The 23,951-nt window shown below is 48.9% G+C and overlaps 1 protein-coding gene across 7 annotated transcripts in view; it reads left to right on the forward strand.

Moving 5' to 3' along the window:
• CRACR2A (calcium release activated channel regulator 2A) overlaps nt 1–23,951 on the forward strand; it is a 196,594-nt gene that overhangs the window by 109,222 nt on the left and 63,421 nt on the right. For all 7 annotated transcript variants that reach the window (XR_006604273.1, XM_045071733.1, XM_004778289.3 and 4 more), the window contains 4 exons: nt 5,306–5,514; nt 13,984–14,095; nt 15,240–15,423; nt 18,845–18,991. Coding sequence is in view for 6 of the 7 variants with exons in the window: in XM_045071733.1 (XP_044927668.1) it covers nt 5,341–5,514; nt 13,984–14,095; nt 15,240–15,423; nt 18,845–18,991 (617 nt within the window). In the remaining variant the exon portion in view is untranslated. The remainder of the gene's footprint in view (nt 1–5,305; nt 5,515–13,983; nt 14,096–15,239; nt 15,424–18,844; nt 18,992–23,951) is intronic.

The raw sequence follows: 23,951 nt of genomic DNA on the forward strand, positions 1-23,951 counted from the left end.
CTATTTCTTTTCTTGCCTCAACAGACTGGCTAGAATCTCCAACATAGTGTTAGATAGAAGCATTAAGAGTAGACATTCTTGTCTTTTTCTTGATCATAGGGGAAAAGCATCTGGCTTATTACCATTAAGTATGGTATCAGCTGTTGTTTTTTGTAGATGTCCTTTTTCAGGTTGGGCAAACTCCTTCCTATTCCTGGTTTTCTGAGAGTTCCCACAGGAGTGGATGTAGGGTTTTGTCAAATGCTTTTTCTGCATCTACTGAGATGATCATAAGGGTTATCTCTTTTAATTTGTTAAGATGATGAATTACATTGTTGATTTTCAAATGTTAAACCATTTTCACATTCCTGGGCTAGAACTCCACTTGGTCAGGATGTATTTATTCTGTTTATATATGAGTGTTAGATTCAATCTGCTGAAATTTCCTGAAGAATTTTTGCATCTGTGTTCATGAAGGATATTGGCCTTTTTCTTTTCTTGTAATGTCTTTGTCCAGGTTTGGTAGCAGGTAATCCTCGCCTCACGGAGTATGTTGGGAAGTATGTCATATTTTTCTGGTTTCTGGAGAGTTTGCATAGAACCAGTATTAATTATTCTTTAAATATTTGTAGTATTCTTCAATACAGCCATCTATCTGGTCCATGAGTTTTCTTGTAGGAAGGGTTGTCACTGTCTGTTTAATTTCTTTAGTTGTGTTACCCATTTTACCTATTTGCTCTTTTTTTTTTTTTAAGGATTTATTTATTTGACAGAGAGAGACACAGCAAGAGAGGGAACACAAGCAGGGGGAATGAGAGAAGGAGAAGCAGGCTTCCTGCTGAAGAGGAAGCCCAGTTCAGGGCTTGATCCCAGGACCCTGGATCATGACCTGAGTTGAATGCAGAGACTTAACCTACTAAGCCACCCAGGCGCCCCTACTTATTTCCTCTCGACTCATCTTTGATATTTAGTGATTTTTAAGGAATTTGTCCATCTCATCTAAATTGTCACATTTTCTGCCATTAGATTGTTCATACTTTCTCTTAGCCTTTTAATGTCTATAGAATTTGCAATGTGTCACCTCTCAAATTTCTGCTATTACAATTCGTGTCTTCGCTCTATTGATCTTTAAAAACCAGGTTCTATTTTTGTTAATTTTCTCTATTGTTTTCTGTTTTCTATTTCATTGATTTCTGCTTAGACTTAGTATTTTTTTCTCCTTACTTTGGGTGTAATTTGCTTTTCTTTTTCTAGTTTCTTAAGGTAGAGACTGAGGTCATTGATTTGAGATCTTTCTTCTCTTATACGTGTGAGATAATTTTTTTCCCTGGGTACTATGTTAGCAATAACCTACCAAATTTGATATATTGTGCTTTTATTTTCACTTAGTTCAAAATACTTTTTCATTTCCCTTTCTGTTTCTTCTTTGACCCACGAGTTATTTAGGAGTATGTTATGTAGTTTTCACATACTTGGGGATATTCCAGAGGTCTTTCTGTTATTGGTTCTAATGCAGTTCGCTGTGGTTAAAGTACGTAGCTTATATGACTTGAATCCTTTAAAATTTATTGAAACTGTGTTATGGATCAGGATATGGACCATCTTGGTAAATACTGCATGTGTACTTGAAAAGAAAGTGTATTTAGCTTTTGTTGGATAGAGTATTCTACAAATGTCAATTAGGTCAAGATGATTGATTGAAAGTGTTGTTTACTTCTGTATCTTTACTGATTTCAATCTACTTGTTTTATTAGTTATTGATAGGCAGATATTAAAGTCTTTGAGTAGGACTGTGGATTTGTCTATTTCTCCTTACATTTCTATCTGTTTTGCTTCATGCATTTTAAAGCCCTGTTTTTATGTGATAAGTATTTAGGATTATTATTATCATATTGATGAATTGACTTCTTTGTCATTGTGAATTATTTTTTAATTTTCATTAATATTCTTTGTTCTAAAATAGACTGGGCCTGATATTAATATGCAAACTTTCTTTTGACTAATATTAACATGGTATATATTTTTCTAGCCTTTTGCTTTTAACCTATTTGTGTCATAATGTTTAAACTATACTTCTTATAGACAGCATATAGTTGGGTTACCTCAACTTGGAGAGTCTGCCAGACTTTCCCCTTCCTGTGTCCTGGCCTGAAAACTCTCTAGGCAATAATAGGGTGCCTTTTGTTTGTTTCCCATTTGTCGCAAGACAGGCTTTGGGCTAGGGTGAGATGAGTAAGGGCCCTAGGGTACAAAACTTAAGAAGATAATTGCTCTCTGATACACAGTTTTCATAATGGATTTCTCTTTAAATCTCTTTAAATCTTAGGTGTCTCAACCTTAAGAAGACACTCGCAGAGTTATGCAAGTACAGGGCTAGTACCGAGAGTCATTAGCTTAGCCTAGTCCTGACCCTGCCGAAGGCTCATTGTCCTTCATTGCCCGATGGCCAGTGTCTTCAAAAGCATTTTTTAAAAATCTATTTTGTTTGGATTTTTTATTATTTCAGTTGGGAAAGTAAATGCAGTCCCTGTTACTCCACCTTTTCTGGAACTGGAAGCCTGAACTTAATCTTTATGAGATAAAAATCCCACCTATAGAGCTCTCTGATTGAAACAGAAATGTTTTGGGGCATCCCTGCAAAGAATTCAGCCAAAAATTGGTCTTCCTTTATTCAACAGACAATCAATGAGGAGCTACCATTTACCTTATTCTGGGCTAGCAACTGGGGTTAACATCAAAAAAGACTTGGTGCCCATCTAGGCATTGCTTACAGCTGGTGCTTTGGAACTCTTAGATTGGCTGTCTCATGCCACACATCATCTGTGACATGGGTTAGGGAAGGCAGAGAGCCAGAGATAGTCAGACGTAGAACTGACTGATCACCCCTATTAATTGCCAGGCCCAGAATGGCTCAGGAGCTTACTTAAGCTCACATTGCTATGTAGTCTTATTTTGAGGGAGATTGGATCTAACCCAAAATACCCTCCTTTACTGCCTGTTACTGTGACTGAAATCCCACCATTGGAAGCACATTCATTAACGGGGGGGGGGGGTCCATGTCTTCTTTGTGTTTCCATTTTTCAGTGTTGGCTCAGAGCCTGCTACAGGGTAATCAATAGATGAGAATGAATGAGTGAAAAACATGAATGGATGAGTGAAGGAATGAGTGATAAATGTTAAAATGATGAACATGTTCCTGGGAGGTGATTTAGGTTACCATCTGTTGGTGACAGACCATTAAGAGTAAGGCCTAGCTGGGCAATGTGGTATAGGTAAAGGTCTCTAATTATACTAGACCTTGATCCAAGTTGTTTAACCTTTCCCAAACTCAGTTTCCTCATCTGTATGATGAGAATTTTAATCATACTTACCTTACAGAGAGATATCAGGTTCTATCAGGATGAAGTATATTAAGGGGCTGGCAAGAGAAAATCCTCAAGGAATGAGAGGTGTTATTAGTCCAGTCTTTTGAGAACAGCAGGTGGCAATGGGGTAGGGACTACTGGATGGCAAAGACCTTGAGATGGTCCTGGCTAGGTAGCAGGAAGACATAGACAACTCTGCTCATGCTGTGCATTTACAGAAGCTCAGATGTTACCATTGTTATTATCCCAAAGCCCTTCCTAAGCTCAGAGTTGCATGTAGATGTTCTGGGCAATATACATAAGCTAAACAGAAACAACCCCACTCTCTTGGGACTGGTAACTAAGGCAGTTAGTTCCCTCTGGGGAAGAGAGAGTAAAAATGTTAAATCTGTCTATGATTAGGTAATGGGCAGTTCACACTTTGTAGGGATGAAGAGAAACACGCAGTTCCCAAGGAGAGGGGCGGCTGGTCAGAGGAGTCCGATGGGAGCCCATCATCCTGCCAGATGGAAAGAGAAGATGAAGTCTGCTGTACCTTATCTGGGTTCTGCTTCACACAGTGCATTCCTAAGACCAGGAGTCATCTTCTAGTTCTGGGCCCACAGCTCTTGACACATCTGGCAGGTGGAAAATGTTGACTGCAATCATAGATTACTTTGGACTTATGGTGTAACTGAGCCAGACCCCTGGGCTCAGATAATCAGACAAATTCCCCTGCTGATGCAGTGACTTTTCCATCTTTTTTCTGAGCATGGCACAAGAGACACAATTTAGAACTTCATTTTCTGCATTTCCTCTAAGTGCATTATAGTGTGTATCTGTATTTTAATATTCAAATACTATCAAATACTGAAAATGTGGACCTAGCCTACTTCCAGAAAGTCTTGAGATAGAAAACTCCAAGGACTGTGATATTGCCTCTCATCATATTAACCCAATTTTTGTATTAAGAACAATTTCTTCAGTTGAAGTTTCATAAACTCACAGACAGAGGTAGAAGGGACCTTAAATACAAACAGGTCCAGTCTTGTCATTACACAGATGAGGAAACAGAGACCAGACAGGTACAGACTTGTTCAAGGTCATCTAAGCGGCTGAGTCCAGACCAGAAGTAGGTTTCTGCAAACCTTCTTCTATAACATCACATCACAATGCACCCCTTGAAAAGACTCCTGGAGGGGCTTTCAAAATCAGATCAGTGCATAGGATTTGTGATTCTGTGTTGGCTGGAGACAGCCCTGGGTGTCCGCCAACTACACCTGGCAAGTCCAGGAGAACAGGTAGCTCCTTGTGGGCCTGGCACACTTCCATCTGTCAGCTCTCATCTGCAGGCTCACAGACCCCAAGGAGGTCTGCAGCATGAGCTAGGGGCTCACCACGAGCTTGTTGATTGTGAATGACCTAGAAGATGCTGCATCTGAGTGAGGAGGGTTGTCCACCCTTGGGAGTGCTGAAGGGTCAGGACAATATAGGATTAAGAGCAAATCCACGTTCAATGAGCTTGGATCTAAATCTCCTTTTTTGCATTACCTTGCTCTTTGGCCCTGGTCAAGTCACTCCAATGTCTGAGCATCAATAACGGGATGATGATGATATCTATTTCAGAAGGATGTGAGAAGTAAATGAGAAAATGTGTATAGAAGACCAGGCAGGCCTGGTGCCTGCCTCCGACTGAACACTCAATAAATGGTGCTCGTCTAGCAGGGTCTGTTTTGTGCTGTCAGTTTAAATGGGGAGAAATTGTTTTCAGGCTTCCTCTACCCAGCCACCTCCTTTCAATCTGGAAATGTCTGTTTTCTTTTCCCCCCTCTTCTTTCTCTGATGGGCTGGCTGATCTCTGTGTGATCACAGCACATTCCCCTTTGTCCTGAGCTGCTAATGAGGAGGTGGCTGCTAAGAGAGGCAGGTACCCTCACTCCATCCACACCACATCCACTGTCTCTCTCATCTTCTGTGTTCAGGTTCTGCAAGGACTTGAAGAAACTGACAAACCCGGATGGCTACCCCTGACAGGAGAATCGTCTCTAGACCCCAGAGACCTGGCCAGGGTGCAAAGGAGAGTGGGGCCTGCCTGGGTCCTGTCGAGGTGGCACTGCGGAGCAAGGCATGGGAATTCTTTCAGACCTGTGACACAGAAGGCAAGGGCTTCATCGCCAGGAGGGACATGCAGGTAAGAGCCCTGCCCACCTGGAATGCCAAATGGCATGGGTCTTGGGTGAAGGGGCAGAAAAAGAGGCTGTCTACTCTTCCCTGGAAGGAGGCATTAGACCAAACTCTGCTGGGAGCCAGATCTCCTGGGTTCACTCCCTTTCTGGCCTTTGCTTGCCATCAGACCCCGAGATTGTTTTCCCTCTCTGTCTCAGTAACTCCCAGGACTGTGGGAAATGGCGACAGCATCATAAGGGACTTGAGTAAGACAATGAAGGAGAACCTTTGGAGACAAAGTGGAAAGGCACCAGCCTGTGGCTTCACTACAGAGCCCCGAGCTATGCCAGGGTGCTGTGTGTGCGTTCGGAGCAGACCCAGTGACAGATGCAACGGCCGGAGAGGAAGGCCCTTCTGGAGCTCCTCTTATCTGACCCTCGCCCTCACGCCCACCGCACTCAGCCCCTTGTCAGTAGGTCCCAAGAGAGATACTGCCGAACCCCAGTGCACACCATTGCCTGGCACTGCGCTCAGCAAACTCTCTGTAACAGGCTAGAGAGTAAGGATTCGAGATCCTGTGGGCTGTGAGCACCGCCATGACCGCTCAACACCATGTTGCTCCTCGAGCTGCCACAAGCAGCATGTAAACAGATGAGCACAGCTCTGTTCCAATAAAACTTTATTAATGGACCCTTAAAATTTGAATTTCACATGATTTTCATGTGTCACCAAATATTCTGCTTCTTTTTTCAACCATTTAACATGATATTGTACGCCTGAAACTAAGACAACGTGGTATGTTAATTATACTTGAATTAAAAAATGTAATAAAAATATAAAATCCATTCTTAGTTCCATGGCCATAAAAAAAAAAAAAAAAAAAAAAAAAAAAAAAACCAGGTGGTGGGTCCGATGTATAGCTCGGGGGCCTAGTTTTGCCAACCTCTCATCTAGTGCCTTTCTACCATTCGTGTCAAAAGCTTACTCTGGGGTCTTACTTAAGTCCTTCATGCTGCAGTCATGATTTCAACTGACATGAGTAAATAAAATGCATCCTCAACCAGAACAGGCTGCAAGCAGCCCTTCCCCAGCCTTCCCATCATTTGCTTGGTCAAGAGCATTTCGGGGAGTGGGGAAGGGATACATAGCCGAGCTGTTGGAAGGGAAGTCTTGCAGTGGTCAAGCTTCCTTTTTTAAAATTTAGCTTTTCAGAATATGCTGAGTATGGGCAGGGGACTGTAGACCCTAGTGGGCTCCAGCCCCGTGTGGGCTCACACTTGGGAGCTGTGAAGAGCTGAGCTGGTGACCTGGCAGAAAGGCAGCTGGTCTTTCTCTCCTGGGCCCCACAGGATGGTGTTTTCAGGCTTCGGGTGCTCCCAGAACTCTTCCACCATAGAATAGCTGCACAAATTGAGGGAAAAGACCTGGAGGATGGGGCCCGCTTAGCCTGCAAGTGAGCTCAGAACACCCTTGTTTTCAGTAGTTGACCCCCCAGTGTATTTCTGTCACTGGAACTCATTCCCCAAATCGCACTCCCCATGGAAAGTCAGACTCAATGTGCTTTGAGGAAATCTTGATCTGACATACCCTGTCTGTGAACTTTGTAATCGCCTTCATAGGTCTGCGGTTGTGGTGGCTGGTGGTGGCAGTTTTAATGGCATGCTTAACTTTTGATGATCCCTTCTAAAAAGAAAAGGGAATTCGCATTTGCCAAGGGTCAGCTCTGGGCCACATGCCTGGTGCAGCTCAGCACTTTGCTCTGGATATATCCCAGTTAAGCCCACTGAAGCCCACTTTTTAATGAAGGGAGGAAGAGGTGTGGTAAATTTAAGGTATAAAGTGTAAATTGTAAGACATCCTTTGTATTTGACCTGGAAGGTCAAGCTGAAAGGATTGACCAGGATCCTGGAAGGATCAAGCTGAAATAAACGTGGAGTTTCAGAGATACGGACTCAGCTGCATTCCTCCTCGGTCCTTGCTCCCGACCCAGGCAGGAGAAGGGAAGAGACCTCCTACCTGGCATCCGTGGCATTTTTTCCTACCATCTCTTTTTTTCCCCGAAGCTTCTATGTACTGTGGACAGTGAAGCATTTGTAATGTTTAGTTCTGTTGGCTGAGAAAGTGCCATCAAGAGCAGTTCTGCTGCTGTTCTGGTGGGGAAAGAGGGGCTGGAAAGAAATACGGGGAGAATCATAACCCACTCCTAGCCATCCTGGGCTCTCTGTGGTAACTCTGTGTGCCCCCTGGTCCACCTGGGCATAACCTCCAGGCATCTGTCTGTTGCCCATCACTCCTGCACAAAGCTGCTTTGCCAGGAGGTCACCCCACTTTGGTTGATGACCAGCTCCTCAGACCTGGCTGCCACCACCTTGCTCACCCTCAGCTCCCAGCCCAGCCTCACGGGAACTGGGAGAAGAGCTCAGAAGACACACCCACACACACAGACACACACACACACACACATCCAGCCACCAGGAAAAGCCCTCTGAAGCAAGGAATGGCTCTCAAGGAAGGAGAAGCCACGAGCTACCTGGCAGGGCCAACCTAAGGGCTAGACGAAGTGGGTGGAGAAGCAGAGTTGGAACAAGCCCATTCTACAAGACTGCCACAGTGTCTGAGCCCCGACAGTATGGAGTCAGCCCACTCGGGTAGAGCAGGGACCACAGAAGGATAGGAGCAGAGTCCAGGAGAAGCTTTTTCCTTTGAGGACCCTGGTGCAACTTGGAGGGGCCCGAGGAAGGCTGCACGGAGGGCAGGGGTGCTAGCCTTAGGCTCAGGCCCCAGGTGCAGACATTCTACCATAGGGTCGGTGGATGGCAGAACCAGCCTGTGTGAACAGACTGGAGGCAGCGGTTTGAGAAATCTCCCTCCATCCTCTAGGAAGAACCTCTCTGGGTTTCATGGGGATTACTCCAGGGCAGAATTGGGGTGAAGGCTGCTTTGTGGAGTGAAGTCTACTACAGTCCTAGACAAGCAGAGTCATGAGGCTGAGGGCCCCAAGCAGAAGTCAGTCCAGCCTCCAAGGGACAGAGAGACATGAGAAGCCAGGTTGGAGGGCATGAAAGAACTCTTTCAGCCCAGCGAGGGAGACGGGGTCAGCACGGGCAGGAGATCTCTCTGAAGAAACCTAGAGCCTCAAAATCTCTGTTTCCTTGATTTTTCCAAGTGAAATGATGACTTACCAAGGCCAGGTACCTGCCTCCCAACACTGCCTAGAGTTCCTAGACTATCCAAACTGTTAAAAATCATCTAGGAGTTGGCAAACCAACCAAACAGGTCCTATTTGTGCAAATAAAGTTTTATTGGAATGCAGCTCTGCTCCTTCATTTGCAAAGCATCCCCGGCAACTTTGTGCTACAATGGCAGAGCTGAAGAGCTGTGACAAGGACCCAGGCCCAGACCCAGCCTAAAATATGTACTATCTAGTTCTTTACAGAAAAAGTTACATGGTTCCTGGTTTAGGTTAACAAAAAGACTTTCTAGGATTTTTAGAGCAAATTGAACCAAGTTTTAACCCTGAATCTGCAAATTCACGTAGTAGTGGTATGTGAATTTGTGTGAGTCTCTTAAGCCCCCGGGGCCATAGTTCCTCATTTGTGAATTATTTATAGTGCCTCCCAGCATCAGAAAAGAATTAAATGAGTGTGTGCATGAGAGCACTTGGCCCTGAGACTGGGACCTGGAAACCCCTCCGTAAATGTGCACGCATGTGTGTTGGGAGAGCGAGGTGGGGACTCGCGCCCCATGTCTCATCGCAGTCCTTGATGTCCTCCGCACTGTGATTTTTTTAAATTGTGGCAAAGTACACACCACATGAAATTTACCATCTTAACCCTTTATAGTGTGCAGCTCGATGACATTAAACACATTCAAGTTATGCACCCTTCACCACCGTCATCTCTAGAACTCTCAGCATCTTCCAAGATGGAAGCTCGGTGCCCATTAAACACTAACTCCCGTTGCCTCCTGCCCGCAGCTCCTGGCAACCACCGTTCTACTTTCTGCCTCTATGAATTTTACTACTCTAAGTTCCTCGTATAAGTGGGGTCACACAGTATCTGACCTTTTGCAACTGGCTTATTTCACTTGGCGTGATGTCTTCCAAGCTTATCCATGTTGTAGCAAGGCTCAGAATTTCCTTCCATTGTAAGGTTGGCTAATAGTTCATTGTACCTGTCTGAATACTGCATGTTGCTCGTCCTTTCCTCCCTCAGTGGACACTTGGGTTGCTTCATGCCCTTGCATGAAAATAGCGCTGCTATGAACAAGGGTGTGAAGTACTCGGAGTCCCTGATTTCAGTGCTTTAGGGATGTAGCCAGAAGTGCAATTGCTGGGTCACAGGGTATTTCTATTTCTAATTTTTTGAAGAACCACAATACTATTTTCTAGAACAGCCAAACCATCATACGTTGATTTTAAGTGCAAGTTGTCTTATGCTTCCTTGGAGATAAGGAAAAGGCGCTCATGCTCAAGAAGGAGCCGTCCACTCGTCCCCAGCTGGTGCTGTGTTTGTTTGTGTCTGGTCCACATCACTGGGGCCATTTTGCTTCTTAGAGAACATTTGGTGATGTTTGGAGATATTTTCAACTGAAACCACCAAGGAGGAAGGTGTTACTGGCCTCTGCTGCATATCCTATAATACCCAGAACAACCACCCTCCATCCCACAACAAAGAAGGAAGCATTCCAAGATCTCAATAGGGCGGAGGTTAAGAAACCCTAGGCTACACCAAACAGCCTGAATGAAACATGTGAAAGCACAAAGCTTTAAAGGTAGATTTCATCTCTTGTACCTCGAATTTGCATCCTGAAGATGTTTGGTATGAGAAGAGAATGGTTGGTGCTGAGATGGAGATCCGAACAGGATGTCATAGAAGCCTCCAAAGGAGGGAGACTTTAATTCTGGCTGTAAAGTTGGATTTCTTCTGGTTCTCTCTCTCTTTCTCTCTTTCTTTCTCCCTCTCTCTTTTAAAGATTTTATTTATTTGAGAGAGAAAGAGGATGCACAAGCAAGGGGGAGGGACAGATGGAGGAGCAGATTCCCCGTCGAGCAGGGAGCAGGGAGCCCAACTCGGGACTTGATCCCAGGACACTGAGATCACAACCTGAGCAGGTTCCTTGCACACTGTCTTGTCCAATTCCCCTTTAGGCAGACACCTAACCCACTGAGCTACCCGGATGCCCATGGTTTTCTCTTTAAGGAGTTTCCCAAAGACGTGATGGAGGCTGTGCACCCATTCATTTTCAGCCACAAAATGCGTGCTACTGGCCTTGTGGCCAGGAGGGTTAGGGGCTCTGGCTGATGAACAGCAGAAGACAACATTTCTCTGTGGTTCTGGGAGTCCCAGCCATTGGCACTGTTGCAGGATTGCTTCCTGTTCCAGGTCCTAGAAAATGTCCCATCTACAAGACCTTGCCAAGAATCAGCAAGTGTGCTCCTGGTCACAATCAGAAGCATGAGAGTCCAAACCAGTGCTCCCTAGATAAGAGTTCGGGGTCTCCTGCCATCACTCTTAGCACTCAGTTGTTTACTCGTTCATTCAACAAGTATCTGAATACTCCACATGGGTCAGCACTGAGCTCCCTGGGAACAAGATGGTGAGTGAAAATGAACGGGGTCCCTGCCTCAGAGCTTCCAGTCCACTGAAGGAGCAGACATTCATCAACTAGTCGCATCTTTCAGGATACAAAATACAAGCTGACCCGAGACTGATGAAAGAAGGAACATGTGTTTGGGGGACTCACACAGCCTGGCCTGCTCCGGGGGCTGCAGAGCCTAAGTGGGGCAGGAATTCAGAGCCAGCTTGACGGCAGTGGAGGGAAGCAGGTCTGCAAGGAGCAGTGGGGTTCTGCAGAGCTCCGTGGGCATGGGACGTGTTGGCATAAAGAGGGCAAGCTGACTTCCTCCCCATGGCTCCTCCTTCCCCTGCCCGCCTTTCCAGATGGGAATGGAAGTGAAACAGGATATACAAAGGAAACAGGATCTCTGGAAGCCTGGGGCATGGTGCTGCTGTCAAGAGAGAATTTTGGTGGTAGCTGGGTAGGCAGGGGATGGTTAATGCCCAGTAAAGAATTCCAGAGAGAACATGGTAGAGGACCATTTGACTCTAGCTGAGGCCCTGAATGCGAAATCAACTCTTTAATCCCAGTGCTGGTCTCCACTGTGACTGTAGGCAAATCTGGAGCCTTGCAGGCTAGCCGATCCGTGGAATGAATCATCTTGTCCCCCCTCACTCTGCTTACCTCAGTTGAAAATGTAGACACCAGGTGCCCAAGGGACAAGACCAGAATGAGCTGGTTTTACATGGCTTGCAGGTCCTGAGAACAGAGATAAATAAGAGATGATTATGGTGATTAAGAATCACAGGAAGGGTAAGAACTACAGGGAGGATCTAATATCGTTTCCCCAGCTTCACTGACAGCAGAAAGAGGAAACCAGCCTGAGTTGTAGACCAGAGAGCCTGGGATTTGGTGATGGAGGGATTTGTGCTAGACTTAGGAATGGAGCCTAAAGGTGGGGTATGACAGCTAAAGAGAGGAAGGGTCCCCACATGTGGGGTGGTTTTGGTGAAAGGCAAAAGGAGGGTCCCACCAACCTCGGCAGCCCCCTTGCAGCCATTTCTAGCTTTAGCACACCATGGATCAGATTGGGCGACCGCAGGCTGACGGCGGGGAGGGAGGGAGGAATGAACCAGAGTCCAGAGTCGCTCGGGCTTTGACTCTCCCTCCCATGTGAAGCCTTTGGTTTCCAATGGAGCTAATAAGCCTCCTCCTTGTAAAATTGACTCACTCCTCACCCCACATTCTCTTATTGTGGCTTTTGAGACAGTTGGTTTATGGATTGTTGATAAGCCTGCGATTCTGCTGTATGCTAAGCAGAGGCACTTCTAGAATCTTTGCACGCACTCTCACTCCCTTCCTTTCTAAAAAAACTCATTCATATTTAATTCCGTTCCCCTAAATGGCTTCCGCATCATCCTATCTTCCCACTTTGTAGTGCATCGCAGTCTCCCTTAATGTACGACCTGCCAAATTAGACCTTATGGCTTATGGGCTAGAAGATTGCCATAGGATCAAGCCAAGTGTTCTTGCAAGTTATGTTATGGGCTTTCACACCTGCCAGCTCGTTTTCATTGTTCCGATGGGTATTTATCTTCCTTCCTACAGCCCCGTGTTCCTTGTCTTCAGCTGTCAGTCACTTGCATGAGGGCAATTTTGTGTAGCTGTCCCTTAGGTGACAGGGAGGAAGGGGGAGGGTCAGCTGGGCCATAATGAACTCCCTTGGGGAGTCCTCGTTTGGAGACTTAGGTTATTAGGGTCTAAGAGAACACTCGCTTCAACGATGCAAATAAGCCTTGGCCTGGGGCCACAGCACATCAGGCAGAAGGCCAGAGGGAAGCATCAGGAACTCAACCACTGGCTCCTCGTCCCAGCAGCTGGTCCCTGCCCTCCCATCCTGTGTGGTCCTAGTCAGGCCAGGATTCAGCTTCGGTGTTGATTTATAACTTCCTTGCACACTGTCTTGTCCAATTCCCCTTTAGAACACACATGGTCTTGTGGGGGTTGATCCCTTAAGCCAGGGGCAGTTAACATCCTTCTGGGAATTAGTTGAGAACCAGTAGGAAGCAGAAGGGAGCACAGCCTGGAGTGACAGGTGTGGTTCACTTCCATGGAAGAAGGGGGCTTACCCAGCATCCCCTCGGAGCTAAAGGATCGAAATGTGTGTCCACAGAAACTGACAGACTTGATGCTGGGGCCCGGGGATTGTGAGTGCCTCCATCAGGGAAGGCTTCTGAGAGTGTGAAGCCTACCCACATCCGAGCAGGGTTGCTGGCATGGCGGGGCGGCAGGGGGTGCGTGGGGAGAGTAGGGAAGACTGACAGTGAAGCCTCACTCCTCTGTCATTCCCTTGCTGAGAGGCCTTAGTGGGTCAGTGGATCTCTCTGTCTCTCTCAGCTTCTCTGCCTCTTTACCACCTTTTATTGCACATGCACTGGGCCTGTTCTTTCGTTTACTCCCTTGTTTCACCTGACACCATGTCACGCAGCTATTATCCTACCACAGGAGTCAGTTCTGAACCTTTTCCATCCTTTATGGTTGTGAGGAGGGCCAGCTTCAGAGTCAGACCTGGATTTGACTCCTGGCATTGTTACTTATAGGCTGGGGGACCTTCGGGCAGGGAACTTGAACCTCACTCTTCATCTATAAGGTGAGATAATAATGACCACCTAAAGGATTGTCATGAGAATTAAATACAAATACACCTGTTTATAAACTTATTGATAAACACATATTTATAAATCTAGCAAACTGCCTTGCACACCAGTAGGCACCCAATAAATAGTCAAAGCATTCAAGGGAGAGAGAAGGGCGGTAACGGGGTCTTTGTAGGACAGGGCCAACTCTAGACCCTTCCGGTAGCAAGCTCTGCAGTTCCAGGGCAGCCCTCCCTGATGATCTGAATGTTGACCACCGCAGTCTGGATTGTTTGCAGAGGCTCCATGAAGAGTTACCACTCAGCCTGGAGGAACTGGAGGACGTATTTGACGCCCTGGATGCTGATGGCAATGGCTTTCTGACGCCAGAGGAGTTCACCACTGGATTTAGTAAGTTCCAGTGGGTGCTGGGGCCCCAGGGTATTCATCTACCTAAAGCTGTGAGAGGTTCCCGCATCCACTGCCAGATCTGTGGTCTGTATAGCCCAGGCTTCCTTGCCCTCCGGAAGTTTCCAGGCTCTGGATTATTTGGGCCTCCTTTCTGTGTCCATGTGGGCTGTTTGTACCACTGTTCTCTCCGTGCCCACTACACGGTCACGGCCCGATCCCCTACCACCTGAGAAGGGCAAGTTTGGCATAAAAGGGGGAACCAAAATGAGATTTCCAGCCTCTACATCTCCTTTTCTTTCGATGACACCAGTGCACAACACAGTGGGATGGCTGCCTGGTTCATTTCAACCTGGGTCTGGCTGAGTTTTCCAGGTTGAGGGGAGCCCACCACCAGAGGAATTTCTAGAGGGTTTGAATAGAGCAGTCATTCTTAAGGTACCCAGGAGGAAGGAGAACAGAGATTCACAAAAAAGATCGATGATCCAGATACACCATCTGATGAGATATTGATCAGATATTGATCAGATATTGATCAGAGCAGGGACCAGTATGGGTCAATAAACAAGTTTCACCACACATCTGCCTTACACGAAGTACCATAGAGTTTGTCCAGAAGAACCCGAGGCTCCTCCTGAGCTCTAGGGGCTTGCAGTCACCTCAAGAGCATAAGACAGACTGCCGTGTGTTACAGGCAGTGTGAGTATGGAGAAGGCGCATCCAGAGTTGCAGAGTCACTTGTAAACGTGGACCACCGTGGTCCTGGTGGTGGGAATGGCTCGACGATGTCATGGAGCAGTCAGGCTGCTGCTGGAGGTCGATGGAGGGGAGGCTCTGGTTGTGTAGAGAGGAAATCAAGGAAGACATGAGCTCTAAGCCAGACTTCAAAGGTTTGAGGACCACAAAGGTGCCGTAACACTGACATCCATTCCCGGGCTCTAGCATGTCTCAGAATCCCATGGAAGTGACAAAGTCCCCAAACCCTAGAGACGGTGTCCAAAATGTATGCTGTAGTGGTCGGGGGAGCTCCCCTTTTCTTCTCTCAAATGAGCCTCCGGTGATTTCCGGCAACTAAGAAGGATAAGGTCTTCCTGGGTGAGTATTTAGGGATTGCCCGATTCAGATCCTTGTGCCGTGTATCCCCCAGGTCACTTCTTCTTCAGCCAGAATAAGCCGGGTCAGGAAGAGGCAGGTGAACAGGTGGCCCGGCTCCAGGAAGAGAAGGTGTATCAGTCCAGAGGGGAAGAGCACGTGGGCGACACGGATGAAGATGAGGAGACCCAGTTCCAAATGCTGATGGACAGACTTGGAGCCCAGAAGGATTTTGAAGAGTAAGTGGCAACAGTGATTGAGAGGGGTGGGGCCCCACCCAGGAGCCACCTTCATCTGCCCATGCAACATCCACATTTGTTCAGAGCTCAGCCAGGCCCCAGATTCTGGGCAGCCAGCTAGAAGACTTGCCCCTACAGCCTGCCCTTGGCCAGCACTTGTCTCTGCTTTTTGCATTTTCTCTCAGGAAACGGTGCTCAGCCCCTACCTTCCCACTCTCCTCACTCCTACCATATGGCATCAGCACAGTCCTTGGCTCCCTGAGGAACGCTGCGCTGCAGAGGGCCGTGCCAGACCTGGAGGGGCTCTCTGTGCATTTTGCTGGGGTTCCCCCATTCCTGCCAGCTCACTAGCATTTCTTCCTCGCCCCGGAGCCAGCCCTGGGTCTCACGGGCTGCAGGACAACCTAGCCCGCCCTGCAGTGGCATGCTCCTGGCCGAGGCTTCTCACGTGGCGGCATCTGCCCACCGTGCCCCGGAGCCAGAGCAAACCCGTCAGGAAGCCGAGGTGGGAAATTAACCAGTTTTTACCAGCTCACCGCTTGGATAATCAGCAACTCAGCTGAAAATTTCAGATGGCTGGAGCATCAAATAAAACATAATACCCCCATTTCTTTTCCAAAATGCATCTGACATTTAAAATGAAATGAAATAAAAATAGGATGAAATAAAATAAAAAGTGAGGTTGCAGCTGGTGGAAACCAGTGGCCTAAAAACACAGAACACTCTTCTCCCTTTTCCTGTTGCCTTTCACCTTTCCATTTCTGGGCCTCTTGTCTTGGCTTGGATGTGTATTGCCGGAGCGGGAATGGCCTAACGATTGGAACTCTGATGTGTCCCGAGCTTGGGAGAAGAAGGAACTGTGGTTGAGGATGATAAAGAAGTGGCAGGAAAGGAGGGACCTGCACACAACACGCAGGCCAGAGCAAGAATCTGTCGCTCTGTGGATTTTTGAACCAACAATTCGGTAGACTGCGTCAGAGTTGGGAAAGGACAGGCGGAGGCCTGGGAGAGAGCCCAGGGAGAGGCCCTGGATGGGCAGTGTACTTGCCCCTAGGGCGGGGGGGGTGCGATTCCAGGACCCCAGGATCATGACTTGAGCAGAAGGTGGACACTTAACCATCTGAGCCCATGGACGGGTGCAGGTGGGTGGGAAGCATGGTAGTCAGACACCCCACTCAGCTTCTCTGAGGACAAGATGTCAGAGCCCAGGGACCACTCAACGACCATGGGAAGCCTCCTCCTAGAGGAGCAGGAGGAGAGGGCAGTGTGGACAAGCCATGGCACTGTCATGAGAGAGAGGCACCTCTCCACCCACCTGTCTGTTTGGGGCCAGCCCCCTTCCTGGAAGGGCTCTCAAAACAGAGTTCACCCGATGTTCCTCAGAGGGCCTGTCAGAGGCCAGTGAGGAACTGAGCCAGCATGAGGCATCCTGGAAAAGAAGGCTCTAGGGAAGGCTTCAAGGGTGGTCACAGAAATTGATATGCAGAAAATGGCGGCCAGCACTCTCCATCCCCACGGAAGCCAAATGGAAGGCAGGGGGCGGGTGTTGCAAGAGGGGGATGGCAAGACCACCAGGCCCCAGAGAACATAAAGGAAGCTGTGAAGACTTCGGAGGTCTTCAAAGATTCACTCCCCAGAATGGCTTGTGTGTTGTTCTGGAAGCAGGCAGATGGGTCACCTGACCTCCTAGAATCCTGTCTAGCCCTGCCCCCTACACCCTTTCACAAGGAGCAGAAGCTGTAGACCAGGTGTCTGGACTCCCGGTGGTCCGACTGGTGGAGTGATTGGGCAACTTATGGAACTTGACTTATTTTTCATCAAGGATTGACAGATTCGTCCCTTCTCCAGAAATCTGGGGGCGGGGGTAGGGGAGGTAGTGTGGCCATGACGAGGTGGTTCAGAGAGCTTTGGAAGAGGGTCAGGTGGGTCTGCAAATCTCACTGGAGGCTCTAGCCAACTGTCTGTCCCGGCAGGAGCTTGACAGATGTGAACAGACAGACCGAGGTGGACCTTGATTTTATAACTCATGTACATCATAAGGGCATCAGTCTGACGCAGCCATGGGAGACCATCGTCATATGTCTTTGGGATCCTTGTATCATACCATCTCTACCGTATCTACAGGACAGCAAAGTTCTGGGAATGGAAAAGCTCCTCCCTCCCTATCCCTTGTTTCCTGGATCACCTCTTGTCCTCTCAGCGCTGGGTTCCAACAAATAAGAAGTACTCATTGGGTGATGGGTGGACGAGTGTTCCAGACGAGCCGGAGGATAGCAAGGGAAGGAAGGAGGGAGGGGCAATGGATCAAGTATCCAAGTATCCATGGGGCAAGTATCACTTCTGAGGGAAGTTGCTCAAATATAGGACTTGTCACACAGGAACAGAAAGGACTTTATTCCTTATCCTGAGGGTTCCTGGTGGTAGCTACCCTCAGATCATAGTGGTTTCAGAATTTAATGGGCTGCACACCAGATTGTTCTCAGGTTCTGCGTGATGGTTGGCCGTAGATTTTCGAGTTTCCCCAGAGATGGAGCGCCTGGTCCCCGGTGTGTGCCGCCGCCTCCTTCTTCCTGTCCCCGATCAGTGGGGCCCCGTCTGTCTCTGTTGCTCTGCGATACGCATCTGCCCAGTTAGCTGGTGCTGGGGCTGGGGCTGGGGAGGGGAGGCTCTGGGCATGTCACTCTGTGTCTTTGTCTCTCTGCCTGTCTGCGTCCCTGCCAGCTTTCTATTTGTCGTTCCGTGTGTGCACACATGCGCCTTGCAGATTTGCGCCTTCCCTTCCTTCTGCCTGTCAGTCATTCCCGGTGCCACCGGGCCCCAGTGGGGTGCTGCATATTCTCTCCCGTTCCCCATGGTGACAATTGCTTTCTGCCATCCATCAGATGGCATGTCTTTACCTCTCAGCTGTGAGCACTGTCCTTCCTGGGGCGACAAGCTCTCTCCTTCAGCTGCACGGCATTTGTCCTCACACACACCAGGCTCCTGTCCTCCTCTCCTCTTCCTGACATTCTTTGATGCTCCCAGCACGCGGCTGCGCACGCTCAGCGCCACCTGCCCATCGGGAAAAACCAGAGAGTGGAAGCAGTGGAGCGCTGGGTGAAGGGGGCCGACGCAGGAGCCAGGCAGCCCGAGTTTGACTCTTGACTCCGTCCTTTGTCAGCCGAGAGATCGGAGCCAGCTCCCTTCCCCCTCTTCAGAGGGTTAGCAGAGCCTCAGCCCCACAGGTTATCCTGAGGGTCAAATAAGCAAATAGGCGTAGAGTACCTAGCATACAGCCAGCACTCAATAAATGATAGGCTTAGAGTACCTAGCATACAGCCAGCACTCAATAAATGCTAGCCATTCGTTCTGGCTGTCAGTTTCACATCCAGGAACCAGGGTCTTGCTGCACTCGGATATGAATGCCCCCTTTTTCTTGTAGCGAAAGTGACATCAAGCAGCTCTGGTTACGGCTGAAGAAGGATGAACCTCACTTACTGTCCAGCTTCGAGGATTTCCTGACCAGGACCTTCTCGCAGCTCCAAGAAGCTCACGAGGAGAAGAACGAACTGGAGTGCGCCCTGAAAAAGTAGGTCCCGTCCAGCCATTGGCTGTACACGTGTGGGAGAAGCAGAAGCGTGAAGTGTGCTTTCTCACTCTGCAAGGCCGCCCTGCCGCATTCTGCCAGTGTGGGCACGGGATCTGTGGCTGTCATGGAATGTGGGTTTTTAAGTCCTTGCTCACATCGATCAGGTCCTCACCATAGGCTAGGCGCTACTTAAACATATACACCGGCTCATTTCGACTATTCACTGTTATGTGAATTTTATAGACAAAGACGTCGTGGTTCTGAGGGGTGAATGACATGCCCTGGACATACAGCTTGTAAGTGGCAGAGCCAGCCCTCCGAGCAAGGTAGCCCAGCTATGAGACTGGTTGGAAAAGCTCTCTCCCTGCCATTACACAGTGAGGCCCCGACACCCTGGGGTTGCCCCGAACTGGAGACCAGCCCTGGGCTGAGTCTCCTCTGAGTCCCCTCCTGACCACTCCCTGGACCCTTACAGCCTCACTCAGTCCTGCTGCCTCCTGGCCACCAAGGCCTCTGCAGTCGTTCGTGATTTCTAGTTCTCGAGGAGGCAGCCCCAGCAAGGTGAGCTTGGACCTGAAGCCTGGCATAGCCAGCCTTGAGCAGACGTGGGGCCCGCCACGTGGATGTTCATCCCGCTGTGGGAACAGGTGCTGCGCGTGTCAGTAGTCCTCACATGCACTTGGCGATGGGAGCCCGCACTTGGTGGAACACGGTGGAACTAAGGATGTTCGTTATCCTGAAGGTGCGGCCAAAATGCAGGGCTGGGTCTGGACAGCCCTTGGAAGCTGTCCTCTGGGTAATTCTGGCATGTGCTCTCATCCCTGCACAGAGTCCTTGACTGTTCCAACACAGACCATGAGCCCTTCCTTGCAAAACTCCTGGTGGCCAGCACGCCTCCTGGCGGTAGGGCTTCAGCATCCAGGCAGCTAGACTTCGGCGTCCTCGCTGACACGGCCTTGGTGGAGAGCACACAGGCCCTGATTTAGAAGGAGGCCCCCACATGTCTTACCGCATAGATCCGCTATCCACATATTGCCCCGAGTTCCTTTGCTTCTCCTGCTTCCTCCAGATCAACTCTAAAAAGAGCTTGTTGGGGTCCACTGGGTATACACAGGTCTGGAAAAAAAGAAACTTCAGGAGCCTGAGTTATGAGGAAGTTGTGGCCAAGTAGTGCTGGGGAGAGCACAGTTTGGCTGGAGGAGAATCGTGAGCATTCCGGGTGAGGCTCCCAAAGCTCAGAGAAAGGAAGGGTGGAGGCTTTATCTCTGCACGGCTTTTAGCTGATGAAGCTGTGAGTCAGGACAGATTGGAGTTTACATCTTGGCTCTGCCGCTAACTAGCTGTGTGACTCAGGCTAAGCTCCTCAACCTCTCTGAGTCTCAGCTTCCTTATGCGTAACATAGGGATGAAAACAAAATCAATATTGGATGCATGTTAAAATAATGATCCTTATTATTTTAAGTAAATCTGTTTGTCAGTCTTAGACGATTCGCTGGCGCAAGTGGAGCGTTTGAGCCTTGGTACGAGCAGTGGTAAACTTCAAAGTTCCCTCTGTCTTTCCAGACAACGTGGTGTAGAGCCAGCCGGCTTGGCATCACCTGGAAATTTCTTAGGAATGCACAGTCTCAAGCGTCCCCCAACCCGTACTGAGTCTGCGTTGTGACAAGATGTCCAGGTGCTTCGTGTGTGATTTGAGAAGTGGGGAGCTGGGAATCAGTTTTGCACTTAAGTCACGTGTGGCTCTGCGACCAGCTAGCTCTGTGACCTTGCTCAAGTCTCTCAGCCTCTGTGAGCCTTGGTTTTCTCACCTGTATTCATTTCTGACCCTCCCTGCACCCCCACTTTCCTCTGACACCAGCATTGATCACCCCAAGGGGCTACACAGTCAGGTAGCACGTCTCAGAGAGGAGGATACTCTTTGGTTGAGGATGAGAGTGGTCACAGCCTAGATGGGCAGCAGCGACCCAACTCACAGCCTGGAATCTTTGCTGCAAGGTGCTTGTCTGCTGGCCTGCACTCCCACAGGGAGAAAGCCATGCCCTTGTCTTGTTGCAGAGCCGGTGAGCCCTCATATTCACCCTGAAGTGGCCTCTTTGAGTGATTTGCTCTAATTTAATGATTATTAAAAAGGTCTTGAGAGGAAAGTCAAGGTCACTCTCGCCTGCATGCTCAAAACAAGCTTGGACATAGGTTTCAGCCATCCATACCCATCCCCCACCGATATCCCTGCTATGTGCACCTGCGCTGGGTCAGCTGAGGGAGTCTCACTCCTGGATGGGCAGCTGTGATAGGACTGGGGATTCTTGGGGCTCCCTGGCCAGACCCACTTCAGGTTCTCTAGGTGCAAAACCAGAGACCCGCAGGCTGCAGTTGAACAGAGCACTAAAACAGAAGGCAGAAGAAACCTGAGCTCTGGTCCAAGCACGGCCACTGACTGCTGTGTGACTGCAACTAGCTTTTCCTCTCTGTGCATCAGTTTTCTTACTGGCAACATGAGAAAATGGGCTTGGTGTTGTTCAAACTTTTTCTGACTGTGATTCATTAGAAGAAATGCATTTTTTGTAAGTCCCAGACACGTCGATGTTAACATAACTGAAAATTTCCTGAAATGGAGCTCACCCTTACTACATGTGACATACTCTGACATTCTCTATTAAAGTCTCTTTTATTCTCTTGTCTTCTATGAAAGAAACAAAAAGGCTGGTCATATCCGGCTTCTGGATTATGACTGGACCAGATGATCGGTAAGGGTCCTCGGAGCTCAACAGTCAAAGAAGAAACTGGAAACCCTGACGGCATCTAGAATATTTAAATGAGAGTCTTGACAGATAACCCAGGGTGAGGTTAAGTGACTCAGAAACATCTTCTAGGAGATGAGTTGGGGAGTTTGGGGCTGTGTGTTTCCAGGCATCAGAGAGGGAGGAGAAAGGAAGAGCCCTTGGAAATGGCCTGATTAAGGCTGGAGTTGGGGAGATCCTGACTACTGTCTGAACATCTCCCGGGCTCCTCCATGGGCTGGCTTTTCAGGGCAGGGTATGACATTTCAACTCCACCCAGAGAATGAGCCCCTGTCCCAGACAGGGCTCTTGTCATCGCTGCTGGGCGTCCAGCCTGGGCCGCCGGAGACCCGGGACGCTGTCACTCTTGCTCACCTGTAACAAGCCCTTGCTCTGTGCCTGGCTCTAAGTTGAGCACGTAGAACTCAGAGTCCCCATCTTCAGGGAGTTGATCACACTAATAAGGTTGAGCTCATACCCATAAAAATTATGCCACGAAGCTGAGCTGAGAATTTCTGTACCGTGGAGAGGCCAGATGGTGTTGCCATTGGGGTCCCAGAGGCTTTTCTTTCCTCCGCCTTTTGCAGACCACACATCTTGTTTCTGTCTCCAGTGGAGCCCAGAGAAGATGGGACTGAGAGCAGGGGGTGGGGGGCGGACCCTGCCCCCAGGGTTAGAGCTTTGTTGCCCTGAGTGAACCGGGTCTACTCCACCTTCCCTTCAAGGTCTCTCCAGGTTCTGTGGTGGAGGAGTGTGCAGCGGGCTTGAGTGCCTGGGGAAAGCTCCAGATAGCTCCTGTCCTGAGACCAGCTTTGGGGGCCCTCCACAGCTCATTGCCCTGGATTGTTAGGTTTGGTTTGGTTTTTACCTGCATACTGGGAAGAGGGGAAAGAAGCCAGTCTGGGAGTGCTCAGTCTCCCACCCCCTTGTTTTGGGGTGGCGGTTGGGTCAGAATCCTGGGTACAGTGTTCACTTTGGTTGCGTGTCCACCGGGAAGTAGCCACAGCCCCATCAGGCATGGTGGGGACAGAGTCAAATGCAGGAGAACCGGGCTTCAACCCGACATTCCTGCATGAATGTCGGGCTGAAGCCCGGTTCTCCTGCTGAACTTCAGAATCTGGAGGAGCCTCCACATCTCTCCCAGGGCGTGGAGGATAGACTGTAACAGAGCTGAGCTCGCTTGTGTTCACCACACAGGAGCTCGGAGAACTTTACATTTAGCAGGACGCTTACAGTTTAGGTTTAGGAAGAACTTCGGGCCATCAGAGTTACTGATTCCTGAGGCGCCTGGGTGGCTCAGTTGGTTACGCTTCTGCCTTTGGCTCAGGTCATGATCCGGGAGTCTCAGGATCAAGTCCCGCATGGCTCCCTGCTCAGCGGGAAGCCTGTTTCTCCCTCTCCCTCTGCTCCTCCCCTGCTCACGCTCATGCATGTTTCTCTCCAACAAATAAAACTAATCTTAAAAAAAAAAAAAAGAAAGAAAGAAAAACAATTACAGATTCCCTTGCCATGGAAAACATCTTTCCAATTATCTTTTCCTGGAAGACAAAAACAAAAAAACCAAGCTTCAGCTCGCCCAGGGATGTAGAGTGAGACTGTCAAGCAGGCTCTATGCCCAGTGTGGAGCCCATCCCTGGGCTCTGTCTCACAACCCTGAGATCATGACCTGAGCCGAAATCAAGAGTCAGATCCTTAATCGACTGAGCCACCCAGATGCCATGGATTCTGACTTTTGACCAGAGTTGGTATCTGCTGGATACATGGCCCTCGATGGGTTCTTTACCAGGATCTAACCCTGAGACTGGGGGTAAGGATGAATTAGGTAGTATATGGAGAGTGCTTTGGGATCTTGGAGGAAAAGTGCTTTCTAGATCAAAGACAGGCCATGGGCTGTGCTCAGTCATCTGCCACTCAGCTCGGCATCCCGGGAAGACCACCCAGGCTGCCTGCTTCGCGTCACCCAGGGACCACACTTGGCTTTGACAAGCTCAGCAACACTCCCCAGGGCCTTGTGGGAATCAGTTCCTCATCTGCACAGTCTTTCTTGTCCAGCTGAATCAGGCCTCTGGCACTTTCCTGCCTAGCCACTCTCCAGGCACTGGCTGTCTGGAGTGATGACCCTAGGCTCTGAGATGGTGTCCAGACCAGGGGGGAATGGGTCTTACAGCCTGACAGGCAGCCTG

The sequence above is a fragment of the Mustela putorius genome, unplaced genomic scaffold, assembly GCF_011764305.1.
Source record: "Mustela putorius furo isolate JIRA1106 unplaced genomic scaffold, ASM1176430v1.1 tig00003988_pilon_pilon_pilon, whole genome shotgun sequence".
NCBI classification, from domain to species: Eukaryota; Metazoa; Chordata; class Mammalia; order Carnivora; family Mustelidae; genus Mustela; species Mustela putorius.